General features: G+C 47.5%; 1 protein-coding gene across 2 annotated transcripts in view; it reads right to left on the bottom strand.

Annotated features, from left to right (window-relative positions):
* Positions 1-948: 948 nt before the first annotated feature.
* The window catches only part of SPEN (spen family transcriptional repressor), a 101,461-nt gene continuing 79,818 nt past the window's right edge, over positions 949-22,591 (bottom strand). For both annotated transcript variants that reach the window (XM_086715775.1, XM_086715773.1), the window contains 9 exons: positions 21,129-21,254; positions 20,692-20,805; positions 19,507-19,620; positions 18,110-18,210; positions 4,330-12,517; positions 3,426-3,935; positions 3,069-3,263; positions 2,577-2,735; positions 949-2,123 (listed from right to left, as the gene is read on the bottom strand). In XM_086715775.1, the coding sequence (XP_086571901.1) occupies positions 1,992-2,123; positions 2,577-2,735; positions 3,069-3,263; positions 3,426-3,935; positions 4,330-12,517; positions 18,110-18,210; positions 19,507-19,620; positions 20,692-20,805; positions 21,129-21,254 (9,639 nt within the window). In that variant the 3' untranslated portion in view covers positions 949-1,991. The remainder of the gene's footprint in view (positions 2,124-2,576; positions 2,736-3,068; positions 3,264-3,425; positions 3,936-4,329; positions 12,518-18,109; positions 18,211-19,506; positions 19,621-20,691; positions 20,806-21,128; positions 21,255-22,591) is intronic.

The raw sequence follows: 22,591 nt of genomic DNA, 5'->3' as shown, positions 1-22,591 counted from the left end.
CCGGTTTCCTCCTCGGGCTTCTCACCTGTTCGGCTTCGGGACCCGAGCTCCCCGCCCCCGCCACGGAGCACGGCTGTGAGCCCGCTCCCCCTCTGCCCCGCTGGGTTGGCTTAACCAGGATCCAGGCAACCCACAGAGCCCCGCTCAGAAGCCCACTCAGCCAGAGCAGCAAGGTAGGCAGAGAGCCAGGCCCACCGGCCACAGTTCCTTGGGCTTGGGGAAGCAGGCGCGCCCCGCCCTCCCCTCACAGGATCAAGGCCGAGCTAAGTGCCATCTTTGGGGAACATCTGTTTGCCGTGCATCGGCGGGAGTCTACGACCAGGCTCTGGGCCCGGAGACGCGTGGGCCGGGGGCTTTGTTGGGGGTGGGGGCACCGCGAGCGCCGCCGGCGGCGGGAGACGTGATGCCGTCTCTGCCCCGTGTCTACAGTTCGCTCCCGGCAGCCGTGATCCCTCCCTCAGAGACGGCACCACCCCCTCAGCAAAAGCACAGGCCCGTTACGAGCCCCGTGACTGTCCCATGTGAGACCCCGAGTCCGTGGTCCCCGTGTTCCTGTTGCCCCATCCTCCTTTCGGGCTGTGCCGCCTCGGGGCCAGCCTGCTCCAGACCTGGAGGAGGAAGAGGCGAGAGACAGACACCAAAGTTTGCTCGAGGGGTTTCTGAGTTTGCATGGGCCGGGGGGGGGGGGGGGGGGGGGGGGAGCGGGGCGTAGTTTGTTTTTCCTGTATCCAACTTTGAAGTGCCTTCCGCGTTACCCAAGAACAAGTAAGTTCGGTCTGTGACAGAAATCTCTTTTGTATAAAACAAAACGATGCTTGGGGAGGATTAAGTGGCAGAAAAGAGGTCCCATGTAGACTTGGGGAAGGAAACAAGTGGGACGAGGGCTGTTTCCCATAAGCAAAGGACCCTCGGTCCTCCCACCCAAGTGACAATCACATTCACACTGGACGTGTTTTGTATTTTTTAATAAAGTTTGTAATCCAATGGACACACAAAACAAAACTGCGCTGAGAAAACCAGTTTCATAAATTAATAAGTGTTAGGAAGTTGGGGGGAGAGGTCAAGGTAACAGGAAGAGGGGAAGCCAGTCTTTTTTGTACAGTCTTTTTGTGTGTGTGACACTTCAAATCGCGGGGGCCGGGCCCGTGCCGTAACGAAGCGCACTTATACAAATGAGTGACAATACAAAGTCTGAGTATGAAAATAAGATTTTCTCTGAAAACACATTTTTGGCACAGATTAAAAAAAATGTATGTCAGGGGAATTTGATTTTTTTTAAGTCAGTATTATATATATTTATATATATTATATATTTATATATACACACATCCCAAGTTCTGCATATCCCACCAAGAAAGAAAATCCTTCTGTTTGCTCTTTGATTGTAAACTGTACATCCGGGTGAATCACAGATGGTGGCAGCAGGAGAATTAAGAAAGGTGACACATCCAAATGAGCAAGGGGAAGGGCGGGGTGGGGACCAAACAACCCAATGAAATGTTCCTTGACCCCGGCGTTTCAGCAGAAGCCTGAAGTCCTGCGTTAGAGTCCTCGATGCGTGTTCAGGTACACCCAGACATCCAGAGTGTCACAGCCCGTCTTCACTGTGCAAAAGTCCAAGTCACTAATTTAGTGCAAAGGCAGTTCTGTTTTGTTTCTTAAAAACAAAAACAACAAAAAATTAATTCCACTGCCCAGTTCCTTTTCTCCAAGAGGAGGAGGGAAACCCAGCCCCAAGGTGCCTGCAGAGTCCATCGGTTGGTGGTCTGTCCTTGGGCTAAATGTCATGTAAACATACAAGTAGCAGCACCACTGCCCAGAGGGGTCTGTCCGACTGAGCCGGGTGGGCGGGCTCGAGGGCGAGGCTGGCATCTGGCAGTGGAGTACGTCCCCTGCGGCAGCTTCTTCCTCCACTTGACTGGGTTGTCCCGTGTTTACTTTTTTGCTGCAGAGCCTCGGGGAAACACACCGAGCGGTGGCTGTTCAGTGGCTCACACAGAGGCAATCACAATCATGAGGTGGGGAGAGATATTGGAGATGCTGGCGAGGAGGTCAGGGGCCAGACGGGACAGGTGGCTCTCCGAGAACTCACAGGGCGGGAAGATCTGTAGCACATAGGCGGGCTGGAGAAGAGGACGAGAGAGGGAGTAAAGTGGGATCCCCCGCCTCCGCGTCGGTCACCCCACTACCGCTCTTCCAACCACTCCTGACTGGGGGCCCTGATGGGGCCCAACACAGAGCTGGGGGGGAGTCCTGTTTCCCGGGGAACTAACCTCTCCGTGACTTTGTCCAGCAGATGAAACCTACAAGGTGTCAGAAAAACTAACACGAACTAAACTATCCTCCTGGGAACCTCTTCCACAGCATTAGGCTAAGAACCTCCGCCGTCTCAGCTGTTCTTGGGTTGTCTCCAGGAGGGGCAAGGATGGCCCCTCGTCTACACTCTGCCTGCCTGTTGCCTCTTTCCAGATTGCCCCGTGCCCGCCTCCGGACGATTCTGGTCGGCACGGGTAACCAAGCCACCAGCTTAGATCGGCCCCACACACGTGTGCCCCGAGCAAGGACACCAGGCTGACCTGATTGGAGCCGGGGTTGGGAACGTTGATGATCCCTGCCGCCTGCTTGGCCTGCAGATAGGTGATGAAGGCCGCCTTGAGGGACTCAGTTTGGCTCACGACATCCTCTTGGTCACGGCCACAGGGCAGAGCCAGCAGCAGACAGTAATCTGTCTCCACCTGTGGCAGAAGCGTAGCCGTCAGTGACCAGGGGCCTCCCCCAGAAGACAGCAGCCCAGGCAGAGGCTTGTCCAACCCAGGGGTTCAGCTCCTGCATCCACAAAAGGCCCCCTTTCTGAGGTGACCTTCAAGTCTACCCTATTTTTTGACTGAAAAAAAAAAAAAAGGTTTCTGAATCTAGAGGCATTTTACACCCCCCCCCGCCCCCCCCACTGGAGACCAAACACAGCAGGAATGCCACTACCACGGCCAGCCGGGGAGACAGGCAGGTGGGGGCGCCCCACGTCCTCCCTCGCGGGCAGGGCAGTTACTTGCCTGGGCCCTGAGACTTACCGTCATCCTCCGGGCAACCCCTTCCAGCTGGGAGGTCTCCAGCCGCATCCTCTGGGCAATCCTCAGCGGGGGGCCTCCTTCAGAAAGCGGCAGAGACCGATGTGCCAGGACGTTGTTGCCGGAGACAAAGTGGAGCTGCACGGCAGCCGTGTCGTTCTTGAGGGCCAGCAGGCCCTGCCACACAATGGGGTACTTCTGCTCTCGGGGAGATAGACAGGAAGTGAGCGCAGGGCTGGAGAGCAGAGCCCCGCCGGACGTGGCCCCGGGCAACAGCTCGCTAGTCTAAGTGGGGGCTTCAGGGCACTGAACGCCGCGCAGGGCTCAGGGGAGCGGGGCAGGGGCCCTGGCCAGGCTTACCTTCAGAAGCTGGACCATGTCCACGGGCCTCTGGGAAGTCAAGTGTGGAGAAGAATCTGGCTTGGGGGTGGCCTGGGCTTCAGTGTGCGTCAGGGCCAGTCCTGGAGGGGTGCTGGGGCTTGAGGTCGTGGGGACAAACGACGGCTGCTTTGGGGCAGCCTGAGCTGGGAGAGGGGCCGGGAGGTCAGGCTTCATGGAGACAGACACAGGCGACGGGTAGGAGGTCTGACTTGTTTCTGCCTGTGCCCTCTGGACCTGGGCATGAGGCTCGGCTGGCCTGTTTGTGGGGACGGTTGGGAGACGAGGCTGTTCGACTCCCGTCTGGGTCCCCTTCGCCTCCTGGGAGACCTGAGGCATCTTGCTGCTTGGTGGCTGGCCTGGCTGGCTGAGCTGGGAGGGCTGGCAGGGCTGTGTGGGCTGTGCAGGCTGTGTGGACTGCACAGGCTGGACAGGCTGTGTAGACTGCGCAGGCTGAGTGGGCTGCAAGGGCTCACCTTCAGGAGCCGGGCCCTGGAGTTCGGCGGGAGAGAGGGGGACAGAGTAAAGAGCCTGTTGTGCCCAGCACCCTGCCCCGCACCAACTGGCCATGGGTTTCTGGGCAGGGTCGGCCTCAGGCACCTCTGGTGAGCCAGGCCCACGGTGGCGATCCTCTTGGGTACTCGGGATTGAAGGTTCTGGTGGGAGGTCACCCGCTCGCTCCCCCCTCCTCCCCCGCTGCAGCCAGTAGCCACCTCCTGGTTCCCACAGCTCCTTCCCGTGTCTCCGCCCTCTGCATTGTGACCTGATCCCCTCATCCTGCAATTTAGGGAGCTCCTCTTTAAACTCACGAAAACGGCAACACGTTTCGGGGACCTCACTGGCGTCTCAACCGCTATAGGGAGTAAGGCTGATCTGTGGCACTCACCTGAGCGGGAGCCTTGGTCCGAGGAGGTAGACCGATGGAGGTGGCAGCAGGAAACTGCGTGTGTGTGAGCTGCGCGGGGCTGTGGTAGGTGCGGATGTCTCCGTATCTGTACTCCTGAAACAGCTCCCCGCTGGAGTGCACGATCTGCACCCCATGGGTCACCACCACGGGTGGGGTGAGAGGCAGCCCCTGGAGCTGGCTGCTGGGGGTGACCGTGAGGATGCGGGCCTCACCGTGGGGGGCGGGGGCTGGCGCGGCTTTGGCATCTGCGGTCTTGGCGGCGTCTTTCCCGGGCTGCTGAGGGACCTTGCTGGCTGGTGGCACCTTCACTACCCCGTCGGCTGCCCGGGGCTGCTCGCTGACTGCCGTCACGTGCGGATGCACCATGATCCTCACGTCCCGGGGCACGGTGTACGGGTGCAGTCGGTACTCAGACTGCATGACCAGCACCTCTGACTGCACAGGGGCCGCAGCTCGAGCGACAGGGAGGTGATAATGCACTTCTTCCTCTGCAGGGTGTTGGGGGGCCAAGGCCGGCACGCCAGCTGTGGCTGGCTGCGGTGTGCCTGCACGCTGCGGGGCCCGGACCTCTATCTGCTGGGGCTGCAGAGGGGCCCTCGGAGAGTGAAGGGTCTCTGGCCGGATGCTGTAGGTGATGCTGGGCAGCGTGGGAGTGTTCATTCTCACCTCGCCCTGGGACAGGTGGCTGAGGGACACGGTCTGGGTGATGCTGTGCGGGGGCATGATGACAGACTGCTCCGGGTGTATGCTAGAGATGAACTGAGGCACAGGAATGCCCGCAGCCAGCATGACCGTGGCATTAGTGGAGAGCGCGGTGGATGTGGTGCTGCTGGGGTGGCACGCTCTCGGGAAGGGGGTCGGAGCGGGCCCGCTGGGGCGAGGAGAATGCGCATCTGGCTTTGTGGCTGCCAAATGGGAGACCGTTCGATCTGTCGGGGTACTGGGCCCCGAGGCGACGTGGTTCACTTCTGTAGGCAGTTTGCTGGGCAGAGCAGGAGGGTGGTGGGGAGTGAGTGCAGACCCCAGGTTAGCCGGCTGAAGGACCTTGGTCTCTATTTTGAGGGTGACGGGGTCAGCAAGCTTTTTATTAGTGGTGACTATGCTTGGGGTGAGGACCAGCTGGTTGTGAACCAGCACTGGGGGTGTGTTTATGCCCTGGGTGAGAACCTTCACTGTGCCACCCTGGGTGACAGGGGTGGACACAGAGAGGTGAATGGGCTCGGGCTTCTCCAGGGATGGACGGTCAGCCTTAACAGATGAAATCACAGGAGACGCGTTGTACGTCTGGGCAGTCAGTACCAGAGTAGAATGGGTGGCCACATTTGCATAGCCTGAAGGGGCCTGGGGGCCTTTGGGCGAAGGCTGCGCTGGTGCAACAGCATCTGGTTTGACCTGGGACTTGGACACTGACTGCTGAAATTCGATGTCCATTGCACTGGCGGGGGGGATCTGGCTAATCTTGGCGCTGATCCGCTGCGGGCCTTCAGTCTTCTGCCCCGAATAGCTCAGCAGCACGACCCCTTCGGATGTGTTCACACGCAGGCCGGCACCAGAGCCCGTGTCTGCTGGACGGTCGTCAATCACCGACATAGACCCCGGGTGGAACCGACTGTTTTCATTAGTGCTCGGTCTGGGTTTGCACTTTGCTGACGGTGTAATCACTGCACCTGCCACAGTTACTGCACCTGTTGTGGCAGTCACACTGCCAGAGGCAGCGGTCACTGCACCTGCTGTGACTGTCACCGCGCCTGCATTCATGGTGCCCGCAGCGGCGTTCACCGCGCCCACGGTGGCGTTCACCGCACCTGCAGCGGCGTTCACCGCGCCCACGGTGGCGTTCACCGGGGTGGTGAGAACGTTCACTGGCCCCGTCAGAACGTTCACGGGCCCCTTTAGGACGTTCACGGGGCCGGCAGGAGTGTTTACCAAACCTTTCAGTGTGGTCACCGGGCCCTTCACAGAGCTTTTGAGGGCATTCACCGGGCCGGTAAGGGCATTCACTGGGACCAAGGACACATTCACCAGGCCCGTCAGAGCGCTCACCAGGCCAGTCAGGGTTTGAGGAGCTGGTTTTGCCAGAGTGATCTTTTGCGAGTTCTCCAAATCAATGCTCACGGGCATCCGACTAATAACAGAAGTAATTTTGGGAGCAATGACTGGAGCCACCTTTTCCTTTTCAGTGGCTACTGGAGCCTCTGGGGCCTGTGTGTCAGAGGTGTTGGTTACTGGAGCTGGTTTTTCTTCTAAAAGAGGCTTTTTAGACTCAACTGGAGGAGGGGGTGGTGCCTCATGCAGGCAAGGGGCGGAACTGACGGGCTCTGCAATGGCAGTCGTGACACTCGTGGAAGTGACGCCAGTGGCGGAGACGTATTTGGGGTCCATGAGGATCTTCCTCAGCGTACTGGAGCTGGTGTCGATGTCAGAAGCTTTCGTGTCTGGGGGAAGAGCTGGAGATGGGGTGGACTGAGCCCGAGGCTCCTCCTGCCTTGTGATCCACTCTGTGACCTTCGTAGAGGAGCTCTGGTGTGGGACCCCCCCAGAGGCGACAGGAGGTGGGAGCTTTGCTGCAGTTACAGAAGGAATTGGGGGTGTGGGTGTGCTGGAGTCACTGGGTGGGGTCACTGGGTCACTTTCGATGATGGAATGCACCTTGAATCTGGCTTGAGGCTCATCCTCCACTGGTGCTGGCTGGGAGGGCGGGGGAAGGTCTGGGAGTGCAGATGCTCTGGTCGGTGTCTTTTCTTCCACGCTGCTGTCTTGGGACAAGTTCTCCAGGGATGGGGTCTTGCTTGGGTCAGAAGAACAGGACTCAGGTGGAGCGGACTGGGGCTTTTCTCTCTGCTTCTCTTCCTGTGGCGCTTCTGGGGGTGGCGCCGCCCTCCCCTCATTTATAGCAGGACTCTTGCTTTGACCTTGGTCAGGTTCAGAGACGGGAGTCTCTGTACTGACCCCCGTTTTCTTATTTGTATTCCGTTTGCGGCGTGATCGAGTTGTCTTCTGGCGCCCTTTCTCTTTCCGAGCAAGAGGGACTTCTGCTTCTTTTGATCCTTTGGCTTCTGGCACTGGCTGGGAGGGTTCGCTGCTGTTCCCTCCAGCTTCCTTGGTATCTGCTGGGCCTGCTGAGGGGTCAGGGGCACTGACTGGTGGCCCAGAAGATTCTGCGGTAGCCTCGGTCTCCAAGATGCCGGACACAGCCTCATGGGTCTCAGGCTCCATTCCCTCCCCAGGGGGCCGCAGCACTTGAGGACGGGGCTGTAGATCTGCCTGTGGTTCTGCAGGGTAAGGGGGGGCTGCTGGGAAGTTTTCTGGCTCCCCAGAAATGTCATTGATGATGGAGCCAATGGCCGCAGCCAGTTCTGTTTCACTTGCTTGGTGTGCGGGCTTGTCCCCATCCTCTGTGGAGAGGCCCTCTGGTGCATCTGTGGCCGCCGCCTTGAAGGCCGCGGAGGTGGTCTCAGTGAGCTTCGCGATGTTCTCCACGGCCTGCTCCAGCTCCATCTGCCTGGCTAACTGATTTGGTTCTGGGGACGGCGTAGTGGCAGACACATCTTCCTTCTCCTCCGGTTCCTTCTCCAGATGGGCAGGATCGCTGTTCAACTGGGAAGATAAACTCCCCTCCTTCTGGGGACTCTCGCTCTTCTCAGGGGGACCCGCCACTACCTCAGCTTCCTTTTCCACTGCTGGCCCCGCAGGGCCCGCGGCCACGCTGGGACTTGCACCGGTATCCGTGGTTTTCAGATTTGCAGATTTGTCTGCTGCTGACCTAGAGTTTCGAGATCTCCCTCTCTTTGACTTGGAGTTTTTTTCAGGGGCTGCTTTTTTCTCCACCACTTCAACTGCAGGGGCTTCCGGTACATTTTTGTCTGTGCCAATTTCTTTTTTGTCACGTTTCTGTTCACTTCCTGCTTCTTCTTTATCAGCCTTGGACTTTGTATTATTTTCTTTCACACTGACCTGGGGACTCACCTCAGTGGCCGCCTCCAGACGTTCAGCATCAACTTTTGGCTCGTTTTTGCCCCTTTTCCCTTGTGGGCCACCAGCAGCTCCTGATTTTTGGGCTCGTGGGGACCTCCATCCCTCCGCTGGTTTGAGCGTCTCAACTGGTTCTTTGGCCTCGGTCTCCTCATCTTCTTCAGCTCGACGGCGTGTTTTCGGAGGCCTTCCCCTCCGTGGGGTCGTGGGAACCGCCGCGGCCTCCTGCAGCTCTCGCTCCAGTCTCTTCCTGGTCACTCGTGGCTGCTCAGTGGGCTCCTTGACGGGAGAGCGGCTCTCGTGGTCTCCCATGGTTGCATAGACACTCCTCACGTTCCGACGCCTCGTTCGGCTGAGGGGCAAGCTTGGTTCTGGGTGTTCTGGGTCTGCCGTGGCATTTTTAGAGGCGGTCCTCGTAATCTTCTCTGCCTCCATCTTCAATTCTAAAAGCTTCTGTGCTTCTCCCCGCGGAGAATTGGACCGCTTGAGTTTCTCCCGGTCTATCCGCTCGCTCTTCCGGGTGACAGGCTTCTCCACAGTACTTGCTGCGGTGGCCTGAACAGGGGTCTTGGAACGCTTACTTTTGTTTGGCTTTTTATCTTTCGTGGCAACCGGAGGATCGACCTCAATGTCTTCAGCAGCTTGAGGCTGAACCTCAGGGACAACTTCAGCTTTTGGATTTGCACTGGGCTCAACATTAGCAGCTGAGTTTGGCTTTTCCACTTTGGGCTCATCAGCGTCCTCAGGCTTCTGAGTTGGTTTTGAAAGCGGTTGGGCACTGTCGGGTTCTGGATCTACAGTGACCTCAACCTGAGAAAATGAGGCCCCAGGAGTTGGAGGCTTGGTGTCCAGATAAGGCAGCTGGTCAACTGATGAACTTTCTTCAACAACTGATGGAGTCCTGGCAGCATCTTTATTGGCGTCCGCTCCTGGGGGCAGGTCGCCTTGCTCGGTTTGCTGCACAGCAGTGGGAGCCTGCTCAGACACAGGCTTTGCTTCTTCTGAGGCAGAGGCTGGCTCCCGGAGCTTCTCTTCTGTCACCAAAGGCACCTCCCCTGCTTTTTCACCTGCTGTCACCTTTTCCGGTGATGACGATACTGACTCTGGAGTTACAGCTGTGACAGCAGGAGGCCCAATGGGAAGGGGGGTCTTCGGTTCCACCTCTTTACTCTCAGAGGCAGATTCTGGGGTCTCAGGATGATCCTCTGTATCTTCCTGTTTTTCAGCCTCTTTGGGTTTTTGGTCTTTTTCCTTTTCTTTCTGTTGCATTCGCGTGAGTTCCATAAATCTGCTATGGAAAAGAACTACTGGCTCTTGAATCACGTCAGCTGTGCTGTTTGCTCCATCAGACGCCTGCCTCCCATACAACCTGCCAGCAACGAAGTCTGATTCCTCGTCTTTTCTCTCCAGATGCTGCAATCGCTTGGAATCTTGTTCAAAGATTGAGCTGTGTAAAAAACGAGAAGCAAATAATTCTTGTCTTTCCTGTTCTTCTTCTTTATGGTCATCTTTTTTATCATCCATTTTTCCTTCGGAATCAGTCCGAATTTTCTTCTTTTTCATGTACCAGGATGGAATAGGTCTTGGAGCAGAGTCAACCTTCTCTTTATCTTTGTTGTTTCGAAAATTGGCAAAACGGGAGTCCCAATCAAGAAAAGACCAGTTTTCTTCTCGAGATGAAGAGAGGGACTTAGCTCTTTCAAGCAAAGCCTTCGTGTCTGGTGTGATTGTCTTATCCAGTGCAAAAGAGTAAAATTTGTTCCTTTCTAAAGAACTGGAGAGTCTTTCCTCTCGCTCACGTAGCTTGTCTTCTCTGTCCCTCAATAAAAAAGACAACCGAGAACTTTCATATAGTGCAGAGGCTCTGGGTGAGTGGGATTTGTGTTCACCGTCTTCATCAGAATCAGAAGGCACCTCCCCAGGTTCCAAGTCACGTACAGACCTCTTTCGAAGGCTGTCTCTCTTAATTATGCTGTTTGGGAAACTCACATCAAATCTGCTGGCATCTTGTTTCATTTGAGAATCCCACCGGTTTAGTTCATCTTCAGAATTCAAGACAGAGAGCTTTATTTTGGCCATGTCTGCCATCTGTTCTCTCCTGCTAGAATCATAAGGATTAAATTTTAAAGACTCTTCTCTGACTGTGATGTTAGAATAGGGGAGACCTTTCTCATCTACTTTAGGAGACCCTCTTACTGACATGAGCCTAGGGGAGCCTATAGGGTCGTCGTCTTCATGGAAAGAGCCATGTCGGATGCTGGGAGAACCGCCAGCCCTTTCAGAATCTTCACTGATCTGGCGTGAACTTCTGTAATTCCTCTCTCTCTTGGTGCAGACATCAAAATCCACGTGGTCCATCCTTTTCTTTTTGCTCGGAGGAGAGTCGTCAGTAACATCTTGGGGGGGTTTGCCTACCTCGTGAACCAAACTACGTCTTTCATATTCATCTACATCTTTTTTAGGACTGCCAAACTTCTCAGACTTGGCTATTTCCATCTCCATCTGCTGTTTTCTCCGACTCTGCTCCATTTGTTTTCGGTAACTCTGCGTGTGATCAATATCAATGCCAATTTTTTCTTCAGTATTTACTGAATGTGGTTTCTCTTGGCTTGGTTTACATTCAAGTGTTTCATCACGAAGACTGCAATAGTTTTTCCTAATATCTTCTCTCTCTGGTCCCTGATCATCTAATAATTGCAGCTGTTTGAGTTGTGGTTTTGAGGGAATAGGTTTTTTTGACTGGATTTCTTGATTTTCCACAGAGTCACATACTGGTTCTCCCAGCCTTGCTTGTAGGTCTGAGTTGGGCCTTGAGCCAGTCCCAACAGAAACGCTGGCAAGCTCCTGACACTCTTTGGGGCTGGGAGCAGCATTAAGTCTGTCTAGTTTTATTTTCTTAGATTCTCGTTTAAGAATTTCTTTCCTCGCAGGCTTTCTTTCTGACTCTCCTTCCCTCAGCAGAAGGATGTCTCTAGAGGATAGGTCAGGCTGCTTTTTTAAAAGTACCCGAGCTTCCTCCATCTCTGGACTACTTTTCTTGACTTCGGATTTTTGCTTTTCTACTTTCAAATTGGAATCTGCAAAGCGCCGCTTCCTTGCTTCCAGCTTCTCCAAGTCTGCAGCGCTGACCCCATCAGCAGTCTGCTCTGGTTTTAGGTGCTTCCTGGATTTAAGCCTGCCTTCCTTATCTACCACTTCTATGTGGCTTGACAGGCCCTTTTCCTTTGGCACTTTCATTCGAACCGGTTCCAGTTTAGACAAGTCAGACTTTGTGGGCTCTGTCTGACAGACCTGAAGTTTCTGATCTAGGGCAGAAGACTTGGCAGTGTCATTATCAAGCTTGGCTTTCAGCTTTTCCAAGGGAGTATGGTCAATAACTTTCCCCTCTTTTTCTTTCACTCGGGTCAAAACTACACAGGGCATGAGCTCAAGGCGGTTTTTTGCTATCCCTTCTTTGTCAGCTTTTTCTCTGCTCAGTTTGTTAGAACTCCTTGATTTTTCGGGGCTCTGTTCCCTCTCATTTTCTTGGTCTGTCTCTGAAGACTGAGAACTAGGAGAATGAACTTTTCCTTTTCGTTTCTGCTTTTCAGTTTTGTCCTTTTCCACTTTCTCCTTCCTTATTAAGCGTCTCTCTCTTTCTACTCTCTCAGGATCAAAAGTCCTTTCTTTATCTGCCTTTTCATTTTTTGTATAGCGTTCCAAACGAGATTTGTCCAGTTTTTCATATCTTGGAGGGGAAAGTGAGCTACAGCTTCCACTCCGATCTGAGGACCTGCTGTAAATCCTCCTCTCTGAGTCACTCGGCAGCCGCTCGGACTGTGAGGGAGAGGTGCCAGGGCTCTGGGGGCGCCGCAGGTGCACCGGGCTCTGACTGCGCTCACTTGGCCGCCTCTCGTGGTCTCTGTCTCGGTCAGACTCAAATCTTTCGCGTTCTCTTTCTCGTTCCCTTTGCCTATAACTGTATTCCCGAATATCCTGTTCATAAGGATCATTTCTGTAATCCCTGTATTCCCGAGGATCGTCATAGTATCGTGATTCATAGTAGTCTCCTTGGTAAGTTTCCCATTCTGAATAAAATTCTCTCCCTCGAGCTGGATAGTCCCGTCTGGAGTCCTCAGGATATGTGCCCGGAGTACGAACATTCTCATAATATGTACGATCTTGGCTATAGTCATAAGATCCCCTTCGTTCCTCTCTATCAAATTCAAAAAAGAATACATTAGTTCTTTTGTGTCCTTGTCATTTACACATTTAATCACACATATGAGATTAAAAGCCCTATTCTAAAAATCTTTGCCATTATTTAATCATTAGACTTGGATGGTCCAATATGGTACATAGCCGCAATTTACATGTGGCTATCAGTAACTTAAAATTTGAGATGTGACTATAAAATACACATTGGACTTGGTACATTTATCTTTTAAAAAAGAAACCCTTCAAATAATTTAGATTGATTACATGTTGAAATGGTAATATTTTAAAGCTATGAGTTAAATGAAATTAATGTCACCTTTTTTTCCCCACATTTTTATGTCTACCAGAAAATTTAAAACTGGTTCAGTCGATTAAAAATGCAACTTGATTTCAGTTCAGGTCATGATCTCATGGTTTGTGGGATCAAGCCCCACATGGGGTCCACGCTGACAGTGTACAGCCTATTTGGGATTCTCTCTCTCTCTCCCTCTCTGCCCCTCACATGTGTGCATGCTCGCTCTCAAATGAAATAAATAAGCTTAAAAAAAATTTAAAACCACAGTTTAGTCTACATGTTTCTACTGGATGACACTTCAGCCCCCCCCCCCTTTTTTGGTATGAGGTGGTATGACATAATGATCACTAGTATATTACACAGTATCACATCCCCACACTTCTGAGTCTTTCATAATTACTTTTCTGCCAAAAATATTCTTACCACAATCTGGGAAAAAAACGTACTACTGGTAAAAATAGTTTAATTAAAATATTAAATATTAAAAAATATTTTAATTGAAATCCTCCCACCTATGTGACCCATAGGATACTGATAACACATCTATCTCAATTCACAGTTTAAAAAAGCATGCTGGGGGCCAGTCTCCCTAGGCTGTCTCCTCACTTGTAAAATGATGGTAACCTTTCCTCAGAAGGTACTTAAGATTAAATAAGATAACATTTGTAAGAACTTTCCTAACATAATGTGAAGACCTTCAGTCATATTGTTACTTTTCCCCAACCCATGAACTGATTACAAGCTTTGTGAAAGGATTCCTCAATTGTAAAGGAATTCACCATGGTTTTCTCTTACAGTGACCTATAGGGGGCATTTAAGATAAGATTAAATTTACACACAAGAACATGTATGATAGATAAAATGAAATTCACCCATAACAGAGACTAATTCTTTCACTCTCGTTCACTCTCCATTTTTGTTCTCTCAAGCAGGTCATGCATTCTACAAAGTACTGCCATTAGTGGCTCACTGAAACAAAAATCTAGAACTTAAGCCCCTAATGGCATGAGCTTTGTCTCCTTGGCTACAAGTTTTTCTAGCTCTTGTAACAGTGCTTGACTCATAGGAAGGACTGAAATATCTATTGAAAGAATGAACCTTAGAAAAATATGTCAGTGGGGTTCCTGGGTGGCTCAGTTGGTTAAGCGTCTCTTTCAGGTCATGATCTCGCAGTTTGTGAGTTCAAGCCCCGTGTTGGGCGCTATGCTAACAGTATGGGGGCTGCTTGGAATTCTCTCTCTCTGCCTCTCCCCTGTTCACACATACGTGTGTACATGCTTTCTCAAAAAAAAAAAAGGGGGGGGGGAAGGGAGGAGACGAGAGGAAAATATGTCAAAGCTACTACTGGGTGTTGTTCCAATACACTCTCCACAGCAAATGAAGTATTTAAAGACTTAATATCCAAACACTAGAAGCATCACACATTATTATATATATTTGTATGGCATTTCTCAGTCCAAAAAGAGTATTTTTTTTTACATTATCTAGGTTATTTTTTTTTAATGTTTATTTATTTTTGAGAGAGAGACCAGAGCGTGAGTGGGGGAGGGGCAGAGAGAGATGGAGACACAAAATCCGAAGCAGGATCCAGGCTTCAAGCTGTCAGCACAGAGTCCAACGTGGGGCTTGAACTCACAAACCGCGAGATGGTGACCCGAGCCAAAGTCAGACACTCAACCAACTGAAGCACCTAGGCACCCCTATGTTATTTAATTGGTTTAGAGATGGTCTTTCTTAGAGTTCCACAGGAATCAGAGGCTTTGCCTAAATAATAGCCAGCCATCTTGCAAATGTTACTAGGCATGGAACTTGGCTAATTCATTGCCACCATAAATTCCAAGGAAGCACCACTTTCATAAATATACTGTATGCTTTCTTTTTAAAAGAAATGTTTATATGAAAGAGAGAGAGAGAGAGAGAGAGAGCACGCGCGCGCGCAGGCACACGCACACGAGTGGGGGAGGGACAGAGAGAGAGTCCCAAGCAGTTCCACGCTGTCAGCGCACAGAGCCCAATGTAAGGCTCGATCTCATGAATCATGAGATCATGACCTAAGCTGAAATCAAGAGTCAGACGCTTAACCAACTGTGCCACCCAGGCACCCTACTTTCATGCTAATATAAAATGATTAAGACACCTAGAATGGCCACTAGTTCACTGCCCACATTAACAGTAGGCTTGAGAGATGTTTTAATCAGACTACAACTATACCCAAAAATATGAAAATATTTACAGAAGCCAAAGGTATATGTGTAAATGTTAGTGCTGGAGCACTGTTCAGTTTAATAAATACTGATTTTGCACATATTTTGCTGGGCCTTATGACTACCAAAAGAAATGAGCGTTCCTGTCCTCAAAGAACTCAAGTAAGAGACAGTACAACTCAACACTGAACCTTGGACAAAAGGGTGTTCAGGAACCTGGAAAAGCCAGGTTTTGAGAACTCTGTTCACGTGACTGCACAATATCCCAATTCCCCTAAGTAGGTGGGAAATTCATTTAAAGCATAATAGGCTCTTGTAAATTTATCTTGAGAATCATTTTGGTAAAGTATAAAGCTCCATGCACCAGCAGGAAGGAGCACTGGGTTTATCTCCAGACTAAAATCTTAGCCTGTGACCTTATCAGCAAGGCGATCTGATCTTCGGTTCCACTAAAAGTAACACAAGATAAGAAGGAATAAATGAAATGCTACTTTTAAACTGCAGAACCCTATGCAAATCGGTCACTGTTTGCATTCCTGAGGGAAACTACCATTAGAGGTAAACCATTTTTTCATTCATTCATTTATTACGCATTCAGTGGGATGGCTTCCTTCCACTCTGTATGAAGGGCAGATATCCTCAAGTTCTACTGCAAAGAGTGCACTCCATAAGCACTGCCATCTAAAAAAAAATGGGGCAAAACTGGGTCACACCCTTCTGCTTCCTACTTTAGGAGATAAATTCCATTCAAAAGGGATAAATAGCCACGGGTAAAAACCAAAGAACAAAGCCAGAGCCAGAACGTCAGTAAAATGAGTGAATTTAAAAGTGGTAATATACAAAAATTAACACCCACACAGCATTATCCAACCCTCACAAGACACTATTCTTTGAAAAATATTTAATGTATGCATAGAGGATTTTAATGGATGTTTTGTCTTAGGTGCCACCAGACCACCAACACACTTCGTACTGGCATATGGGTAAGAATTCCTGTAAGTACTAAAAATGTTAAAAATGACTTTGAACTGCTACTTGGGGAGCCAGGGTGGAGACCTTTCTTCTCTCTCCACAGACACATATATTCTCATGCATATGCACATGTATGCTCTCACGTGTGTGCGCGTTCTCTCTCTCTCTCTCTCTCTCTCTCTCTCTCTCTCACACACACACACACACACACACACACACACACACACACAACAGAAAGACCTTATATCGAAACCAACATTCCGGCTAGAGGGCTGTGGACTCCAGTCTACTAAGTGAAAAACCATCAAATCTTTATAGAAGTTCAGGCTTTTGGGAATTTGGCTGTGGGGTACATTTTTCATTAAAACAAAACAAAACAAAACAAAACCTCCTCACGGCTGCCTGGCTGGCTTGGTTGGTAGAGCGTGCGACACTTGATCTGGAGGTTGTAAGTCTGAGCTCACATTTTGGGTATAGAGATTACTTAAAAATAAAATCTTTATTTTTTAAAAAAAAAAATTTTTTTTTTCAACGTTTATTTATTTTTGGGACAGAGAGAGACAGAGCATGAACGGGGGAGGGGCAGAGAGAGAGGGAGACACAGAATCGGAAACAGGCTCCAGGCTCTGAGCCATCAGCCCAGAGCCCGACGCGGGGCTCGAACCCACGGACCGCGAGATCGTGACCTGGCTGAAGTCGGACGCTTAACCGACTGCGCCACCCAGGCGCCCCAAAAATAAAATCTTTAAAAAAAATAAAAATAAAAAACTTTCCCGGCATTCACTGAACGTTGTTCAATATTCCACAAGGAAAGGACTCAAGAACTATATACCTTCTTCTGTAACTTAAAAACAAAGTGGCAAAAACATGTAAAAAGGGAATCAATGTATTCAACAGGTTTCTGGCAGCACAATCAGGATCTGACTCATACTTGCAGAACCCCTTTTATACTTGAACTAGAGTGTCTAAAGGCATTTTTCACACGCAGCCTTTTGTTTAATGCATACGTACAGGGGTGGAGATCCAGTGGTAACATTCCAGGACACTTAATCACAGAGACATGTTTGGACAAACAGCCTGACCACATGGATAATAGTTTCCATTTTCTTTTTAGTTTTTTGAGAGAGCACACATGCGCAAGGAAGGGGCAAAGGGGGAGAGAGGATCCCAAGCAGGCTCCACTGATCAGCACAGCGCCCAACATGGGGCTTGATCCCACGACCTCAATTATGACCTGAGCCAAAATCAAGAGTCAGACACTCAACTGACTGAGCACTGCCCCCACCCCTCCCGCAACACACCCTGATAGTTTCCATTTTCAAATATGATCAGCTATTGAAGCACTTGGTGACACTATGTTACGATGTTTTTAACATATCCAGTCTAAAAAAGAATCAATCATCAGTTTGGGGGCAGTTGTACGCTAACAGAGACAGCCTGGTTCAAACTGTGAGAACTAAAATGATTCTGAACTGCAATGTTTCCTACAAATAGCAGAAAAAAATATCAAATACTGTACTACAGTACCATGACTGAAAAAAATCAACAACAGGAAATAAGGTTTACTTTTTATGTTGCTAAAGTTACCAATTTATATATGCTTTGGCTGATTCACAAATTATTATTTAAAAGATGTGAATTCAAAACAAAGTTCTTGGTAATCTTTAAAAAAAATTTTTTTTTAATTGTATGGGCACATGCATGGTGATAATCTGGATGTTGTCATTACTAAATAAATATACAGGGCACTTAATAGTTTGTAACGCCCTTTAACATGTTATCATATTTAATTTAAAACTGTAAGGCAGGATATTTGTACATAAAGTTATAATTTAGCAAAATAGTAACTCTTTCAAATTACAGGGCTTTCAGTGAGAAATGTATTTAGGTTGCCCTAAATCCCCTGAGCCACATGAAAACTGAATTCATAAAAATAAACCTGTGTTTCTGTATGGGTGGATAAAAGGAAAGGAGTTTTTGGGGGATGAATTTAGAAATAAGGAGTGAAAAATAAAATTTAATTCTATATAAATTTTATGTATTTGAAATTTTAAAATTCAAGTTATGCTGATAGGTTTAAAATACATACCTTATTGCTTGGGGGAAAAAAAATACATACCTTCTTTCTGCTAACATTTCATAAAAGTCTCTGATATCTTGACCAGACTTTTCCATACAGTGATAAAATGCCAGCTGGCTTTCCCGATTTGCAAAATCCACCTTAAAAACAAAGAATAGCAGGTGTTTGATTCAAGTTTCAGATTTTTAAAATGGAAAGTGTTATTGGATTTGAAAATCCTTCCCAACACAACCCTCTAGATAAACTTCAAGTAAGAGCAATCTATCTCAACTAAGTTAAACAGTCCTAACCGGAACTGTATTTTGTTAACTCGAAATCTCTTTCAAATTCAATACAAATCTTGACAACGAGGTCTACTTTATTATTTTTTAATGTAAACTCTATGCCCACTGTAAGGCTTGAACTCATGACCCTGAAATTAAGAGTCTTATGTTCTACCACCTGATCCAGCCAGGTGCCCCAATAAAGAAGTATAATTAAAAGTTCTAGAACCCAGGGGCACCTAGGTGGCTCAGATGGTTAAGCATCAGACTCCTGATTTCAGTTCAGGTCATGATCTCACCGTGGGTTCGAGCCCCACACTGGGCTCTGATGCTGACAGTGCCTGCTTGGGATTCTCTCTTTCTCTCCCTCTCTCCCTCTTTACCCCTTCCTCACTCACACATTCTCTCTCTTCCTCTCTCAAAAATTAAATTGAAAAAAAAATTTTTTTTTTAAGTTCCAGAGTCTAATACTGAAGGAGTGGAAAAGGCAAAATGGAAAACTGAAACAATACCTATCAGGATGCTAGGTTGCCAAGTAATCAGATCAATGAAATCCAGCAATCTATACGTATATTTGCTGGAATCAGTTAGAAAATATAAAACATTTAAACTTCACTGACAGCTGGGCCTCAGAGTCATTATTAAAAGACTATGATACCTGTTATCTATTAATATCTTATTTCAATCGAACCACCATAGGTATTAAGTGCATACATTTCTTCAAGTTCTCCTGAACCAAAGTTTTTTAAACAAAAACACCAGACAAAAGATTGTATGTTCAGTGGTTACCCACTCTCTAGAAGAGGAGGAAAGAGGAAGAGAGGATCATTCCGGAAACTGGAATGACTGACACTTCAAGTTCCTGGGATGCATACACCCACAGGGGAATGCGGGCCAGCCTGCTCCAAGAGTCTACATGTAAGCATTGGGTACCTGGGATGTGGAGAGGCACATTTCCTTGAATGACACAATTTTTAGGGAAGGTTCTGTGGTTAATGACCCTGTGCCCTCAAGCAGCCAAATGTAAAAATAGTAACGTTCCCCTTAAGAACGGGACATACGGCACACTTGCTGTAAACCACGTCCCTTGCTGGCCGCCCACAAAACGCCAGTTATTAAGAGGGTGGGGTCTCAATGCGATTTGCTTTACTTCTGCTTAGTCATTCTGCACACCTTAATTTTATTCCCACCGATTTTCCTCCCCTTGGTCTCTTTTACAGCTGCTTGCGCATATTCAATTTCATTGTAGAGGACCAGGGCCATGCCTTTTAAGCGGTCAAACACCACCTGTAAAAGACAAAACAAAAACCAAATAAGAGCCTCATCCACTAGACTCATTGTCAGTCCCAAGAAAATCTTAGGTCACAAGGACACTGCCAAAAAAAACACAAAAAAAACAAAAACAAAACAAACAAACATTTTCTCTAATTCTAGAAAAAATGTCAGGGCTTTTCCCAGTGAAGATAATAAAACGTGTAGGGACTGTTTACAATTGCGGCTACTGTGCCTTGAGGTACATTATGCCTTTATTTTGTCTTTCTTTATTTTGCATGTTGACTAAGTTCTGTACTGTGTACTTAAGTAGGCATTCTTGTAGTTTGGGCTCAAAAAAAAAAAAAAAAAAAAAAATTAACACCCCTGAAAGAGAAAAAAATGTAGAACACTGAATCACCAATAAATTTCAGTGGATTTTGGTTAATCACCAATAAATTTCAGTGAATTTTGGTTAAAACAAGCATTATTAACTTAAAGCTACTGGATTTTTCCATTTATACTAGCAGTCTTTATGATGTGTATTTGTCCAAACAACAAAAGCTACATTTAAAGAAATGCTGAAATTATACACCACGCCCACCACAGTGTAACTCTGCTCTCAAGAAGGGAGTTCAAACTCTACTTTCACATAATGGAATGGGGCCCACAGACCCTTTTCCTGTTGTTTGTGGGTATGCTACCTTACAAACTTTGACTAGATGAACACTGTATGATCGTCCCTTTAAAGTCATCTTCTTTTTTAAAAAATAAAGTCTAATGACATATTTGTGTGATTGTAAATAATTAGATAATTAGACTAATTTTCATGTGAGATAAAATAATAAAAACCTCTAAAAAACCTTCTATTTAACAGTATCATGCAAATTAGTTTCAAAATTAATCATCATGGCTAGTTCAAAATAGTTTTTCAAAATACTTCCTCACATCATAAGCTAATATATGCAAAAGCCCTTCTACAACAAATTACTAGTAATTTTTAAAGAAAAGAAAACGTCAACATTAAGAACTGGGGCTGACAGGACAGAATTCCAAGAACAGGGAGTCAGAAGTAACCTGACATCAACACCAAAACCTCCCACCTACCTTTACCACAGGACCATATCGGCAGAAATGGCGTGTTAAATACTGATCCGACACATTTGAAGAAAGCCCGTCTAACCACACGCAGTTTGTAGGCATGCTCTTTCCAAAACCCAGCTGAATAGGAGAGGTGAAATTTCTATTAGTAAAGTCACCAATTATTCAACTACAGAATTCTGAAAAAATCTGTCTTCTGTAGGAATCTTATCAACCATCATCCCAAGGGAGAAACATCTGGTTAAAATCAAACAGAAATGTACACAAGAGTGATCCTGCCAGGCTAAGTACTAATTCAGCTTACAGTACAAGAGGATGAGGGTGCAGGGAATTATATCACCTTTACTGTTATCTAACTGTACTGCAATTTGAAATAATGAGACAGACACACACACAAACACTCCAAATCATAACGGTGTAATAACTTATGCAAAGTCCTTTACCTTGAGGCGATTATTTCCAAGGTACTCTCCATCCATCTTCTTAATAGCCTTACAAACGCTGGCAATATCACAGTACTGCAAGAACGCGTACTGAGGAACTCCATTTACTTTCTTAATATCAATATCCTGAAAAAGCCAATTAGTACCAATTAGTGACAGGCCAACAGGAAAATAAATCAGAATAAACTAAGCCCAAACAAAGTGCATATTTCTCAAAACAGTCATATTCCCCAAAATCATTTTCTTAGTTAAAACCATACATTGTAATACAACTGTAAATAGCCTGAAAGACTACACAACACAGCATTCGTAGTCACAACCATGAAATCCTTCCTCTGTGAAATTCTTTGCAGAAGAGAAAGTGCAAACTCAAAGTTTAAAATTCACAATACCTGTGTTAAGACAGATTTATGAAGAAAAAGGCTGTGCTTGATTCAGCAGCACATATACTAAAATTGGAACAGTACAGAGATTAATAAAGGCAGCCTATTTAATAAAAACCTAAGAAATACAGCTGACCCTTGAACAACAGGGGGCTGGGGGCAAGGGAGTTAGTTAGGGCACCCACCTCCAAGGCAGTTGAAAATCCACATATAACTTTTGACTCCCACCAAACTTAACCACTCATACCCTACTGCTGACCAGAAGCCTTGCTGATAACATGGTTAATTAACACATATTCTGTAAAAGTTATTATACTATATCCTTAAAGTAAGCTGGAAGAAAGAGAATGTTATTGAGAAAATCATAAGAAGAAAAGTCCACATACAAGCAGATCCATGCAGTTAAAACCCATGCTGTTCAAGGGTAAACTGTAATTCGCTTCTGCAATAATCTAAAAACCTTTATTAGTGGCTGGCTGGCCATTTAAAATACAATATCTGAGAAGAATAAGAATGAGAAAGAAATCAAGTTTTCAAAAAAGTGATCCTAAATTTTTAAAATATGCAATCCTAAATTAGAAGACTCATTCAATGTATCAGTGTATCTAACTGAACCAAGCCTGGTGACTGATATATATAGTAATAATCTCTCATATCCAGAATGAATAAATATATAAATACCTGAACTACCTTGTGAAGATGTATCAGAACACCATCCCTTGATTAAAGAAACAGTCTATAAAAGGCAAAGCCCCATCTCTTTATTTTTTTTTTAAGTTTATTTATTAAGTAATCTCCACACCCAACGTGGGTCTCGAACTCAGGACCCTGAGGTCAAAAGTCATGTGCTCTTTCAACTGAGCCAGCCAGGCGCCCTTAACTCCAATTCTTTAGAAAGACTGAAACCTGTACTCATGCATGACACTCTGGTCCTGCCTACTTCACTACTTAGACAAGGTGGTGTAAAAAAGCTGGCTTACACATGAAAATGGTCCAGAGAAACCAGATACGTGGATTGCAAAACTTACACTTAAACAATAATGACCCATATGGTGATTATCTAAAGTATTCTGTAAATCA

Source organism: Puma concolor, chromosome C1 (assembly GCF_028749965.1).
Source record: "Puma concolor isolate L17-30 chromosome C1, mPumCon1.1.hap2, whole genome shotgun sequence".
NCBI classification, from domain to species: Eukaryota; Metazoa; Chordata; class Mammalia; order Carnivora; family Felidae; genus Puma; species Puma concolor.
Note: the sequence above shows the minus strand (reverse complement) of the source record. Positions and strands in the feature narration are given on the sequence as shown.